This window comes from Hemicordylus capensis, chromosome 4 (genome assembly GCF_027244095.1).
Source record: "Hemicordylus capensis ecotype Gifberg chromosome 4, rHemCap1.1.pri, whole genome shotgun sequence".
Classification (NCBI taxonomy): domain Eukaryota; kingdom Metazoa; phylum Chordata; class Lepidosauria; order Squamata; family Cordylidae; genus Hemicordylus; species Hemicordylus capensis.
Window position 1 is genome coordinate 167,002,246 of NC_069660.1, and position 15,015 is coordinate 167,017,260.

Here is a 15,015-nt window from a genome sequence, read left to right on the forward strand (position 1 = left end):
GAACTGTTTCAAAATCAAAAACAGGCAACCTCCCCTTTGCCTTCACCTCAAAAACCCGAATGCCGTTTAACAGAAAAGCAACAAGAACTAAAGCAAAAAATAACTGAGCACATGGACCAAACAACCACCAGGGTTAGACTTCCAACTCTAAAAACAGTTGCCAAAAAACAACTTACTCAGGAATTAAAAGATGTCAATGCTGCACTGGCAGAAATAACAACCAATAATTTGCAAGAAACAAACCAACTAAGTACAGTGCAGCAACAATAACAACACAAGAGCTCGGATATAAGATCAGTGGACCTGTAAAAAAAGAAAGCAGTACATCACCTAAATGGAAGATTAGATTAGAAAATAAAAACGCCAAGCTTAGATCAGATCATATCAAATTGAAAGATATGAAAGACAAGAAGCTGAAGAATGAAAACACCAAACTCATCCAAAAATACCACCTAGATTCAAGGAAAATTAGAGAAGTCCTGGAAATAATAAAGCAGCAAATAACAGCAGTGTCAAAGAAGATTAGCAGATACAAAGCCAGAATCACACAACACAGGCAGAATCTCCAATTCCAGTCGAATCAGAGACGTTTCTACCAAAGCATAGAAGGAGGAACTGCAAGAAACGTAGAAACACCAAATAAAGAAGAAACAGTGCAATTCTGGGGAAAATTATGGGACAATCCAAAAGATTACAATAAAAAAGCAGGCTGGATGAAAGGTGTCAAAAAATGTAACCAACAAATGCAAGATCTAATAACAATACCAGAATTATTATCGCCAGGCGATTATGAACTGCATGGCTTTTGGCTTAAACACCTAACAAGCCTTCATAAACAACTATCAAAACAGTTCAATTACATTTTGCAAGGAGGTGATATTGAACAATGGCAAACAACTGGGAAAACTCATCTCATCATGAAAGACCCAGCAAAAGGTGCAGTTCCAAGTAATTATACACCGATCACCTGCCTGCCAACCATGTTCAAATTATTAACTGGAATAATAGCAGATGAAGTGATGCAACACTTATTAACTAACAAACAGCTTCCAATTGAACAGAAAGGAAATTGCCCAAACACCAGAGGCACAAAAGACCAGCTGCTGATTGACAAAATGGTTTTAGAAAATTGCAAGAGAAGAAAAACCAATCTAAGTGTTGCATGGATTGACTACAAGAAAGCCTTCGATTCATTGCCTCATACATGGATACTAAAATGTTTAGAAACAACTGGTGTCAGCAAAAACATTCAGATATTTATTTAAAAAGCAATAAGCATGTGGAGTACACACTTAACAATCAATGGCGAGACACTTGGACCGGTTAGCATTAGAAGAGGCATTTTCCAAGGGGACTCTATCCCCTCTGTTGTTTGTAATCGCCACGACCCCACTTTCACAAATACTAAACAAAACAGGCCTCGGATACCAAGCATCTAAAACATCAAGTAAAATAAACCATCTGTTGTACATGGACGATCTGATGTTGTATGGAAAGTCCCAACCAGAAATTGAATCACTGCTAAACACTGTCCATATATTCAGTAGCGATATAGCAATGGAGTTTGGACTAGACAAGTGTGCTGCATTAATAATGAACAGAGGGAAAATAACAAAAACAGAAGGAATGGAACTACCCAATGGAAGCAAGATCAAGAACCTGGAAGAGAAAGAACATTACAAATACTTGGGCATTCTCCAGGCTGATAACATTGCACACACTGAAGTAAAAAGAAAAATTGGAAGTGAATATATCAGGAGAGTTAGAAAAATCCTCAAGTCCAAACTCAATGGCGGGAACACCATACAAGCCATAAACACCTGGGCTATACCTGTTATCAGATACACTGCAGGAATAATAGACTCGACCCAGGCAAAGCTAGAGACTCTGGATCGTAAGACCAGGAAAATAATGACCATCAATCATGTTCTGCACCCCCGCAGTGATGTAGATAGGCTATACCTCCTGCGCAGCTCAGGTGGAAGAGGAATGCTGCAAGTCCATCAAACAGTAAAGGAGGAGAAAAGAGGCCTTGAAGAATATATCAAGGACAGTGAAGAAGATGCACTTCAGATGGTCAATAACGCGAAACTATTCAACACCAATGAAAGAAAGCAGGCCTACAAGAAAGAACAAGTCAAGAACCGAGCAGAAAAATGGAGAAATAAGCCACTGCATGGTCAATATTTGCACAATATAAGTGGAAAATCAGACATCACCAAGACCTGGCAATGGCTTAAGAATGGCAACTTGAAGAAGGAAACAGAGGGTTTAATACTGGCTGCACAAGAACAGGCACTAAGAACAAATGCAATAAGAGCAAAAATTGAAAAATCCACAACAAACAGCAAGTGCCGCCTTTGTAAAGAAGCGGATGAAACAGTGGACCAACTAATCAGCTGTTGTCAAAAGATTGCACAGACTGACTACAAACAAAGGCATGGCAAGGTAGCAGGGATGATACACTGGAACATCTGCAAAAAATACAAGCTACCTGTAGCCAAAAATTGGTGGGACCATCAAATTGAAAAAGTTGAAGAAAATGAAGATGTAAAAATATTATGGGACTTCCGATTAGAAACAGACAAACATCTGCCACACAATACACCAGATATAACTGTAGTCGAGAAGAAAGAAAAACAAGTTAAAATAATCAACATAGCAATACCAGGGGATAGCAGAATGGAAAAAAAAGAAATAGAAAAAAATCACCAAATACAAAGATCTACAAATTGAAATTGAAAGGCTGTGGCAGAAAAAGACCAAAATAATCCCAGTGGTAATTTGCACCCTGGGTGCAGTTCCAAAAGATCTTGAAGAGCACCTCAACACCATAGGGGCCACAGAAATCACCATCAGCCAATTACAAAAAGCAGCTTTACTGGGAACAGCCTATATTCTGTGACGATATCTATAACAACAACAACATTGACAATAAAATTCAGCCATCCTAGGTCCTTGGGAAGGACTCGATGTCTGGATAAAACAAACCGGTCAATAACACCTGTCTGACTGTGTAAACAAGAAAATAATAATAGTAATTCGATTTCTATACCGCCCTTCCAAAAATGGCTCAGGGTGGTTTACATAGAGAAATAATAAATAAATAAGATGGATCCCTGTCCCCAAAGGGCTCACAATCTAAAAGAAACGTAAGATAGACAACAGCAACAGTCACTGGAAGTACTGTGCTGGGGGTCGATAGGGCCAGTTACTCTCCCCCTGATAAATAAAGAGAATCACCATGGTAAAAGGTGCCTCTTTGCCAAGTTAGCAGGAGGTATGATGGTGGCCCAACTTAAATGAGGCCGCACATTCTATTACAAAATAGTCCAGAGTTGGGTGCTTTAAAAGGTAACCATTTTCTTCCTCTTGAATATGGTACAGACTCTCCAGGCACTTGGAAGTCGGAGCAGAGGTCTACAAAACTTCCCACGCTGTCTTGGCAGCTTTTGAAATAGCTGGCAATATGGGTAAGGCAACAGGCTGTGTTGATTGCACTGCAGCCATCATTTTGTAAACAGGGTCCTCAAGGTCTGGTGTTGGTTGCTTTATTTCCAAACCTAGAAACTGCACCATGTGCTGTATCATTTTAGCGTATGATTTCATTTCTTCGTTAGGTGAGGTGGAGCGTTTTGGAGGAACATCCGAGGGATGTTTGGGTATTTTGTCCTCATTATCAGCGTCAGGCTCTGAAGAGATAAAGGAATCGTAAGAGTTGTCACATGGTACAGGGAGTTCCTCTGAAACTGATCCTGGAGTTCCTACCGGGAGAGAAGGCCACAGGCGTAACTAGGGAAAACGGCGCCCGGGGCAAGCACTGAAATTGCGCCCCACCCCCCCACCCCCCGCATACATCTGACTGACACACATGTGTTTTTTCCTCACAACAACCCTTTGAAGTTGGCTTGTATCTCAAACATCAGAATTATGATGCAATGATGTAACATCCTACATTACACTTAGGTTTTTCCTCACAACAACCCTGTGAAGTTGCCTTGTATCTCAAACATCAGAATTATGATGCACTGAATGATGATACATCCCACATTACACTTAGGTTTTTCCTCACAACAACCCTGTGAAGTTGGCTTGTATCTCAAACATCAGAATTATGATGCACTGAATGATGATAGAAAATGGCGCCTAGGGCAAGCACTGAAATTGCGCCCCACCCCCATCCAAACATCTGACACGCATCTTTCAGAAAACTTGCCTTTTATCATAATATTAGCTCACACTGCCAAAACATTTAAAACTAGCTTTCATTTCTGAATAATGCATTTCCCCATAGAAACCTCAAATATATACTTGCATAGGTGAAAAATCAAGAGAAAATCAAGTTGAAAGGCTTGCCAGTACAAATGAACTAAAAAGAGTGGAGGGAGTTTTCCACTGCTTCTGAAGCTCTGCAGAAGTGGTTTCCCACCCCTGAATCTGCTATTCCACTACAACTCCCATCATCCACTGTCTTTTGCCATTGTGTCTGGGGATAATGGGAGTTGAAGTCCAACAACATCTGGGGAATAAAATTTGAGGACCCCTGGTCTAGACCAGGCATCCCCAAACTGCGGCCCTCCAGATGTTGCTGAACTACAACTCCCAGCATACCCAGCCACAAAAAATTGTGTCTAGGGATGCTGGGAGTTGTAGTTCAGCAACATCTGGAGGGCCGCAGTTTGGGGATGCCTGGTCTAGACTATCGGGAAGCTCTACACACGTTTCTCAATCTTTAAAAATATTTAATTTAATGTAATTCAATTTAGTTATACTTAAAAAACAAAAACAAAATAAATCAAAACCACCACCCCCACTGCAATTATTTATTCCCAATGTCCGTTTCCAACACACACACACCCTAGAACCAGGCATAGTTCAGACTTTAATTAAAAGGAACCAATTATTTAATTTGGAAGGGAGAAAGAAGAGGGTGTGTGTGAAAAAATCTAGTTTTTAAGCTAAACACACACATCAGTGCATAACAACTGGCCCATTAATAATAAACACCAGTTACTGCTTTGGGCATCATTAATTAACAGCAGTTACAGTAATTACACAAGTTTTATGATGTGTGTGTTCCTCCTTTTACCCCACATGCTTGGATTGCTCTCTGTGTGTGAGATTTCTCTCTGTGTGTGTGGTTTGTCTCAGACACACACAGAGAGAAATCTCACACAGAGAGAGCAATTCAAGCATGTGGGGTAAGAGGAGGAACACACACACACACAGAGCAACTCAAGCATAGGGGGGAAGAAATCTGAGAGAGAGAGAGAAACCACACACACACACAAATCTTACACACAGAGAGCAATTCAAGCATGTGGGGTAGGAGGAAGAACACACAAACACACAGCAACTCAGGCATAGGGGGAAAGAAATCGGAGAGAGAGAAATCACACACACAGACTAGCATTGTAGTTTCTCACACAAATAATCCTTAACGTGCACTGGAGGGGAGTGGTGGGGAGGGGGCACGTTAAAGCATATTACCTTTGGGGTTTTTAACCAAGTGGGGAAAATAGAACTGAGATAATTGTAGACCTGTCTGCATATTGCCTTTCCCCACTTGTCAGAACATGCCCTAAAATGATCAAATAGTTTGTTTAATAAAGCTACAGGCAGATTAAGAGTAAGATTTGTCTTCTGTCACATGGAAATAAATAATGCAGTGCTAAATTGGGGCAAGAGGATGCCCTTTCTGCTGCAATGAGCAGTTCCCTCCCCCCCCCAAACTAGAAAATACTCCCCGCCTAACTGCCCCATCCCCTCGGCTCCCCCTTGGATTAACCAAAAACCAAACACACATTACCTCCAAGTGCCATGGCCCAATAAAGAACAGATTAATTTGGACACCATTTTTGTTGTGCTGGAGAGGTGGCTTTTAAAAACAATTATCTGCCCTGAAACGACCCTTCTCATCACCTGTCTCTTAAGAATTACAAATTGCACAGAACTCTGTAAGGTGCTTCTCTCTGCAACAGAGAGCTTCTCTCTGCTTTTCACTCAGCATATCAAACAAACTCTCCGCAGAAGTCTGTTTTGCAAGTGTTACATTTGACAAGGCAGAAATCGCCCCCCTTAGACCTCACCAGATTCCCCTGAGGCATGAGAAGACCAGGGTAACTTTCCACGCACAGAAGAGGTGTGGAAGCTTCAGCTATTTTTTCTGAGTGAAGGAGGCTGCTTCCTGGAGCTCCACCGAGTAAATGCACCAGGCATTTCCAAACAAGTTTTCCCGACCATGCACAGAGCTAGCGGAAAGGAGAGCGGCTGTGCTACTGCTTCAAGATGGAAGGCGCCACACTCGCGCTGCAAAGTTAAATGAATTAATGAAAGCGGAAGGGGTGAGGACTAGGAGGACTGCTGGAAGCAGAGAGAGAGAGTCTAGGGGAGGGATCAGAGCCAGATGCACGTTGCACCCAGCCTTCTGCCCTGCTGCTTGTTGCTCATGCTGTGGAAGGAGTCAGATCTCACGACTGGTGAGTCGCAGGGGGAGGGGGCAGGGGGCGGGGAGTGAGCGACGCAAGCTGCAATTTGCAAGCAGGCAAACTTTAGGAACTTGCAAGCTTGCAAACTTTAGGTGCCAAGTGCCGCCCGGAGCTGAGCAGTGGGTGTGTGTGTGTGTGCCGGGACCGGGGGAGACTGCTCTTTGCGGACTGCTGGGGGGGGGATTTTTTTTCACCAAAAAATTTTTTTCACCCAAAAAAAGTTTTTTCGCCAAAGACAGGGGATCGGTGGGGGCACTTTTTGGTGCCCCCCACGTGACCCCAGGGAGTTGCGCCCAGGGCACGGGCCCCCCCTGCCCCCCTATCGTTACGCCCCTGGAGAAGGCAGAAGTGGACATGGTATAATCAGACATGAAGGCACAGATGGTGCCGCAGGCTCAGCAGGTACATTTATGGGAAGGGGGAGTTGCTTGAAGCCCTTGGGCTACTTACCCAGTCACTGTAGGGAGAGGGTGAGACAAAGGGGGGGGGCAATAGGCTGAGGAGGCAGAAGGTGTTGCTGTGCAGGAACAGGTTACTGTCGTGCAATGTAGCCTCGCAGCATACACTGCGCCATCCACAATTGAAATTCTGCAAAGTCTAATTGAGTCGCTGGAGATGTGTGTCTAAAATCACATGCGTGAAAAGGATCCCTTTGTGGCACCATAGGTTGTGGAGGAACCAAAGTAGCAGATGGCCTCCACAAAGCTGTAGTAGTGGGGGTGGCAAAGGTGCTGCCGGAACAGCTGGTCGCACAGGTTGAAAGGTGGAGACACCTGTTGCAGTTGTTAAACCTGTGAAAGGCAACATGGATAGGGTCCTAGTAGCTGAATCTCCGTCCACCCCCACATCAACATCCAAGCCACTTAAAAACCCCTGGAATGTAGATCCAGAAGGGGTACTAGTGGTAGAGTCCAACATACTCATCAGCGATTTAGCGGTGCTCTAACTGAAGAGGGTATCATCCTCATTGTCGAATAGACACAACGGAGAACACACAGGCATACGTGCTAGCAACAATGGCAGAGGCTTGTAGGAATGCGGAGGAACCGCTGCCAGTAGTGAACTCAGAACATTCCAGTGTACTGAGCCATGTTCGACCTCAGCCGATGCTGAGGCTGTCAGCATTGAGATGGGCATCGATAACAATGTTGACGTTGGTATCAAAATGAAGGTCAATGTTGACAGGCCCAATGAAGGACCAGTAGATTGCAGGGTCGCCCTCGATGTCGAGTGGATCAGAAGCTAAACATCCATAGATGTCAACGAATCTCGATATTGAACTGTCGTGGGCGAAGCAGTCCTTACTCCCGAAGGACATGGAATCTTCGACTTATGCTTTTTCGGAGGTCGAGAGTCAGTATCGGAAGAAACTCGATGCCGCTTGTGTTTTTTACGGCCAGCATCGGACGTTCTCGACTTAAAAAAAAATCTATTCCGTGTCAGTCACTGGGGTTTTAGATTGTCCATGCACAGACCCCAACTTCGACATCAAAGTCGTCGATGTCTATCTCGGTGCCAAGCTGTCAATGTTGACTCTGGTCTCAGTGTCATAGGATGCAGGGCGTCGCCATACAAAGCTGCTCTGAGGTGCAAGGATCGATTTTTCAAAGTTTGTTTTGTAAAGGATTTACAGATCCTAGAGGCAGCAGGAACATGCTGTTCACCCAAACATAACAGGCACAGTTCATGTTCATCAGTATTAGGCAACCACGCTCTACAATGAGAGCAATGTTGGAAAGTAGTTTTCTTTCTCTCTGCCCTGTCCATTCTGTCGGCCAAGCCATAAAATCCCAATGACTCCCAGTCCGTAGTCAAAACCAGTAAAATTCAATTTCAATACTGCTTTCTTTTCTAATACTAAGGAGCAATAACCCAAAGGTCTTGATGGATCAGCAGTCGAAAAGAAACTGAATCAATATGGTGCCTGACTACCAGAAAAAGGAAGGCATCAAGGACGTGCATGGCAGGGAGGGGTGCCAGAGAGGAGCTAATTAATCCATCCGCAAGGTCTCTGCGCAGGTGCAGTAACCCATTTCTCATGATGACAATGGATCACTTCCAGATTCATATTACCGTTCTCAATGTAGCTAGTGGCTGTATGTGGAGCTGGAGAGCGTGGCTGGTGATTGATGCTATTAAGCACATCTTCAGGCAGAGAGGGTAGTTGAAGTGGGCAGAGATCTGATCTTATCTCTCTCACTGATCTGATCCCTGATCTCTCACCCCGCAGCAGAGATCACCAGTGAATTCTTGCCCATATTGAAAGCAGCCTGTGTCAGCTCCGCAGCTGCAGACTCCCAGGCTCACAGGTGGACAACTCTGCTTGCTAGGCACAGATGGCTTCACAAGACAGAGACTGCCTGCCTGCTGGTCTGCTCTGACACGGTGTGCCTGTGTCAGTGAGCCAGTCAGTCCATATTTGGAGGAGCTTCCCGTTTTATACCTTTTTGACAGCTCTTGAATCTAGATCTCATTTCTTCGGAGACACTACTATCCTCCCAGTGTCTCCAGGAAGTGTCAACTATCACAGAATCTCTCTCATACTGTTCGAGGATCCAGAATGGAGGGACGTTTCTGACAATGTTTACTGGTTCAAACAGAACTGTTTCTCTCTCAGTGTACTCAAAATATTCCTGTCTCCTCAAGGGTGACAGTTTTGTGGTCATCTGTCTAAGCAGACATAAGGTGCCTTTTTGGTCCCAGGAAATGTTTAGTCAGATAACATACAGAGAAATTAGCCTTAATTTCTATGCGTTTGCTATGCACTCCTAAAATATGCAGGTGCCACTATCTATGTGAATTACGCTGAAGCGTAATTGTGATTATTGTTCTTATTGTGATTATCTCTGGCATATGCAGAAACTGAAAGAGGATATAGTGATTGCATCTGGCAAGGAAGAAATGCATGAACATAACAAGGCTGGGACAGGAGTTTACAAACTCATTCTTTTCTGCTTCTATCAAGGTCTAAAGCCTTGAGCATGAAACAAACAGTTTTCAATTGTACTAAGTTTCTCATACTAAGCACGCTTCACTCACAGTCCAGGCATTGGATACTCTCTCTCAATATGGCAGGATCAGAAACTGGCCTGAGTCTTGCCTTTTGGGCACGCAATGTCAGGACAAGCACAGTAAGGGTGGCCACAACACCAGAGGCCTAAATACTGCAATGTAGTATCCAAGTGTGATTGCTATGTAAGGGCTAAGGGAACTAAACTGAAGTATTGCACTGGGATCTCTTTGTCCCATTCTTCTATGCCATAAATCTAGACATTTTTAATGTGAACACTGCTTTGCAATTTTAGCCTCTTCATTTATACAATCCACTTTGAATAGGCCAGTCTCTTGCAAAGTCCCTTTCATAAACAGCTCACCTTTATCTTTGATAAAACAATGTTTTCCTTTGAATTTCACCTCATAACCTTTCTCCCCTGCTAACTGGGCAAATACGCACCTTTTAAACATGGTGATTCTCTTTATTTAGCAGGGAGAGAGTAACTGGCTCTATCCACCTCCAGCACAGTACCTCCAGTGGCTGTTGCTAGGTGTCTATCATGTTTATTTTTAGACTGTTAGCCCTTTGGGGACAGTGATACATCTTATTTATTATTTCTCTATGTAAACCACTTTGGAACCTTTTGTTAAAAGGTGATATATAAATATTTGTTGTTGTTGTTGTTGTTGTTTCTCTGCAGCAAATTTAACTGACATCAGACTGGACTCAAGTGTGGGCACAAACAATGCATCCTCAATAGTCAACACAGAGAAAGAAACACAACAGCCTCTTGAGCTGATACACGGTAATATTTGTTGATATTTGCCCATGCAGATCAATTCATCAGGTTTACAAGTATTTGTTAACTTTCACAGATGATTATTCAAGATATACATTTACTTATTTGACTAGTGTAAACATACATTCTTATTTAACCATGGAAGGGGTATGTTGCAAGAGTTTGCACTAAGTTTGGATGGAAGCCTCAAATTTTGAGATCAGACAACGGAGGTGAATATACAGGAAATGAGATAACTGGATAACAGAAAAAGGAGGGCACTGAACATCAAATGACAATGTATACTCCAGAACTAAACAGCACTGCAGAAAGAAAGAATTGGTCTTTAGCAGAAACTAGCTGGGCCGGGTGCAGAACATCTGCACCTCTAGTTTGCTGCCCCCCCCGCCACTGTCTTCTTCCCTGCCTGCCTCCACCGTTCCCCAACATGCTTCCCCCGCCTGCCTACCGCTACTTCCCCCCCCCTGCTGTTGCCACCATTTTATTCCCGGCCACCCACCCGCCCTCTTCCCCTGCCCACTGGCTGGCCACCGCCACCATTCGCCGCTGTTTTGTTTCCCCGCTGGCTGGCTGCCACCACCATTTTCTTCCCTCCTGCCCATCCCCATTGCTATCTGGCAGCTGCTCATGAACTCTAGTGAGAGCTGCCACGCATGGGATTAGCGACGGGCATGCCTAAGAGAAATATATATAAAGAAGAAGATGGCCAAATGTATGCTGCTAGATGCAGGATTACACAGTAAGATTTGGGGAAAGGCAATTATGACTGCTACTTATCTACAAAAGAGATTACCGATTAAAATTATAAATGCAACACCATTTGAATTGTGGCATGGAAAGAAGCCTAATATGGAACATTTTAGAGTTTTTGGCTCAAAAGCATATGCCTATGTTCTGAAGTCCAAAAGAACCAAATTCACCTGCAGGTGTGAGGAAGGGATATTAGCCGGCTATGCACCAGGATATAAAGGGTATAGAATACTTGATCTTGCAACATAAACTGTAAAAATGTGTAATATTTTGATGAAAAAGAGAAGCCAACTGCTGATGAAATACCAGATATTAAACTGGACATCCAGATACAAAAAGAAAATTAAGAGAAAGTAGTTGATGTAATTATTGTACCAATTAACTATCCAATGCAAAATGAAAACATTAAGACTCAGACAGAGATAAGGTGCTAAGCAAGAACCAACAAAAGTATTCTAGCAAAAAAAACCCTCTCATATATGACTAGAGAAGAAAATTAGCAAGAATCTAGTATGTGGGAGGATATTGATAAAATGCCAGTTGATCAAGCCTATAATTGGAGAAAAGCTGCAGAAGAAGAGATCCAATCTCTACATAAGAACAATACTTGGATACTTACAGTGCTACCTACGGGAAGAAAAACTGTAGGTGCAAATGGGTTTTCAAAGTGAAGGATGATGCAGAAAGATTTGTCGAATGCTATAGAGCCAAGCTAGGAGCTAAAGGATATTTTCAGAAATATGGTGAGGATTATGACAAAATGCCCCACTAGCAAAACACTCTTCTATTAAGAATGCTCCTCTTTATTGCAGCAGTTAGAAAAATGTACGTATACCATTTGGAATGTCAAAACTATATGTTAAAGGTTATATTAAGGAGGATATTTACATGGAGCAACCACCAGGGTTTGAGGAACCTGGTAAGGAGAGACTTATGTGTAAGCAAGCAGCAAGAGACTGGAATACAAAGTTAAATCAGTTGCTAGTCAAACAAGGGTTTATTCAAGGAAAAGCCGACTCTTGTCTATACCCAAGGTTTTAAAACACATGTTTTAAACATACTAATATATGTTGATGATTTGATTTTTCTTGTCAGAGAAGATAGTGATGAAATTGTAAAGCATTTAAACAAAGAAATGGAAGTAAAGCGACTGGGGAACATTTCCTATTATCTCACAATAAAAACAGAAAGAGAACAAGATGGAAGTTATCTTCTTAATCAGAAACAAAAGATAAATGACTTGTTAGAATGTCTGAGTCTTCCTGATGCCAGGGAAAGCAACTTTTTCACGCAAGATGCAAACAGCAAGATTCTTCTAGACAATGGGTAATATAGAAAAGCAACTGGGAAATTTCTATATATTGCCACAGTAACAATACATTGCCTCTGCAGTGAGAATTTTAAGCAAGAGAGAGTACACCCACCAAAAATGACTGGATTGCAGTTAAAAAGATTGTGTAGGTTCCTTAAAGGTATAGCTCATCTAAAACCTAAATTGCCAGGAACTAGCAATCCTAGATTAGTAGATTATGTAGATGCATTCTGGGCAGAACAGATCATAAATTCACAAGTGGATACCTGTTATTTTATGGAGGTGGGGTGATTAGTTGATGCAACTGAAAGCAGAACACTGTTGCTCTTTCCTCTGCAGAAGTGGGATATGTGTCAGCCACTCTAGCTTGCCAGGAGATGGCATGGATACACAAATTGTTGCAAGACTTTGGAGCTGATGAACCGAAACCAAATGAATTATTTAAAGACAATCAAAGTTGCATATTGCTTTCACAAATAGAGAAGACAAAATCCAGAACAAAGCATACTGAGACATAATACCATTAAGCACATGACGTTCAAGAAAAGGGTCTCGTGGAGTTAAAATACTGTCCACTGAGAAGATGATAACGGATGTGCTCACAAAACCACTGCAAAGAGATCAGTTTCTAGCATTGCAAAAGATTATGGGAGTAGTTGATCAGTGCTCGAGCAATGAGAAGGAGTGTTAGTAGTGAGAATTCTACAGTATTGACTTTTAGCACCACAGTAACCTCTTTGGACCACTAGAGGCCTAATTTATTATGTTAATAGGTCTCTCTTGGTTAGAGTCAGTTAGAATTGTTCAGCTGTTGAAGACTAGTGCCTATTTGGGTATTTTGTGTTCTGTCTCTCTCTGTATTATGTTTTAGTTTCTTAATAAATCTTTGGGGTGTTTTTTTTAACTCAACCTACTATCTTCAGATAATCTCTTGGGTTAAACATCTTTACCACCAGAGCATACTCGGCTGTGTGAGGATGTTAATGTTTCTCCTCTCACCCCTCAACAGAGACCTGGCTTGTTGAACACAAGTCAGCAGTGTGATGTAGCTGCTAAAAAAGCAAATGCAATTAACAGAAACTGCATTAAGAGAAACATAGTGTCTAGATCACAAGAAATCATTCCACGCTATTGTGCACTAGTCAGACCTCATTTGGAACATGTGTCCAATTCTGGTTCCCATATTTTAAGAAGGATGTTGATAAACTGGAACAGGTTTACAGGAACCAAAGGGATCTGGAGACTCCTTTATTCCAGAAGGGTCTGGAAATCAATTCTTATAAGGAATGGTTGAAGTGTGGAGTAAATTTAGTCTGGAGAAGAGAGGAGATAGAACAGCTGTCTTCAAATACTTGAAGAGCTATCACACAGGAGGAGGTACGGACATAACCAGGCTATAACCAATAGGTTGAAATTACAAGAACAGAGATTTAGGCTAAACATTAGGGAAAACCTAACTATAAGTGCTGCTTAAGAGTGGAACAGTCTGCCTCATGCTGTGGTAGGTTTTCAAACAGTGGCTGAATAGCTATTTGTCAAGGATGTTGTAGCAGTTTTCTGCACTGAGCAGTGGAATGGATCAGAAGGCCTCCAAGTTACCTTCCAAATCTAACGATCTGTGATTCTAAAAGGACAAGATGAGTAAAAGTAAGGTTCTACATTACCTGTAGGGAAAAGGTCAGTGCAAGTTCTGTTTCTACATGCCCACTAAGATTCAGCATGATTTCATGAGACCGCAGTATTCGCTTTGAACCCTGTGCAGAAAAAGAAAATACATTATGAATTCTTGGTCATAAGTCACACATGCTTAGGAGACATCACAAGAAATTAATGCCCAGGTTCATACAATTACTCTTCCCTTTGTGAAGATCAGACATGCACTTATCCTTTTTACTACTGTTCAACCTAAGTATAAAGTGATGCACATTGGGGCAAAAAAGTCCAACTTGCATATAAACAGATGAAGCTGTTGGTGACTGAAGAGGAAGATTCTAGGAGAGGAATCTTGAGATTGTGGTGGACAGCTCATTGAAAATGTTGACTCCGTACACAGCAGCTGTGAAAAAGGCAAATTCCATGCTAGGGGACATTAGAAAGGGGACTGAAAATAAAACTGCTAATATGTCTTTACACAAATCAATGGTATAGCCACATCTGGAGTACTGTATACAGTTCTGGTCACCGTATCGCGAAAAGGATATTGTCAAACTGGAAAAGCTGCACAAGAGGACAACCAAAATGACTGGGTACTGCATACTTTCCTTACTCAGTATGGCTACGTTATGGGACTTTTTAGTTTAGAAAAAACTAAACTTTAAAAAGGGGATATATGATAAGGAGATACATGATAAGGGTTTATAAAATTATGTGTGGTGTGGGGAGACTGAATAACGAGATTTTTCTTCTCCCTTGCTCACAACACCAGAACCAATGAAGTTCTGATGGCCAGGAAATTTTATGGCCAGGAAATTTAGGACCAAAAAAAGGAAATACTTTTTAACAAAACACATAATTAATCTATGGAATGCTCTGCCACAAGATGTAATGATGGCCACCAGCTTGGAAGGCTTTATAAAAATATTATACAAATTCATTTGGACAAATCTATCAATGTATACTAGTCTTGATGGCTATCATGTACCTCCAGAGGTAGGATGCCTCCGTCAGGGGA

General features: G+C 42.1%; 1 protein-coding gene across 11 annotated transcripts in view; it reads right to left on the reverse strand.

Annotated features, from left to right (window-relative positions):
* The window catches only part of PACS2 (phosphofurin acidic cluster sorting protein 2), a 256,899-nt gene that overhangs the window by 205,937 nt on the left and 35,947 nt on the right, over positions 1–15,015 (reverse strand). For all 11 annotated transcript variants that reach the window (XR_008306723.1, XM_053248447.1, XM_053248442.1 and 8 more), the window contains exon 3: positions 14,009–14,098. Coding sequence is in view for 10 of the 11 variants with exons in the window: in XM_053248447.1 (XP_053104422.1) it covers positions 14,009–14,098 (90 nt within the window). In the remaining variant the exon portion in view is untranslated. The remainder of the gene's footprint in view (positions 1–14,008; positions 14,099–15,015) is intronic.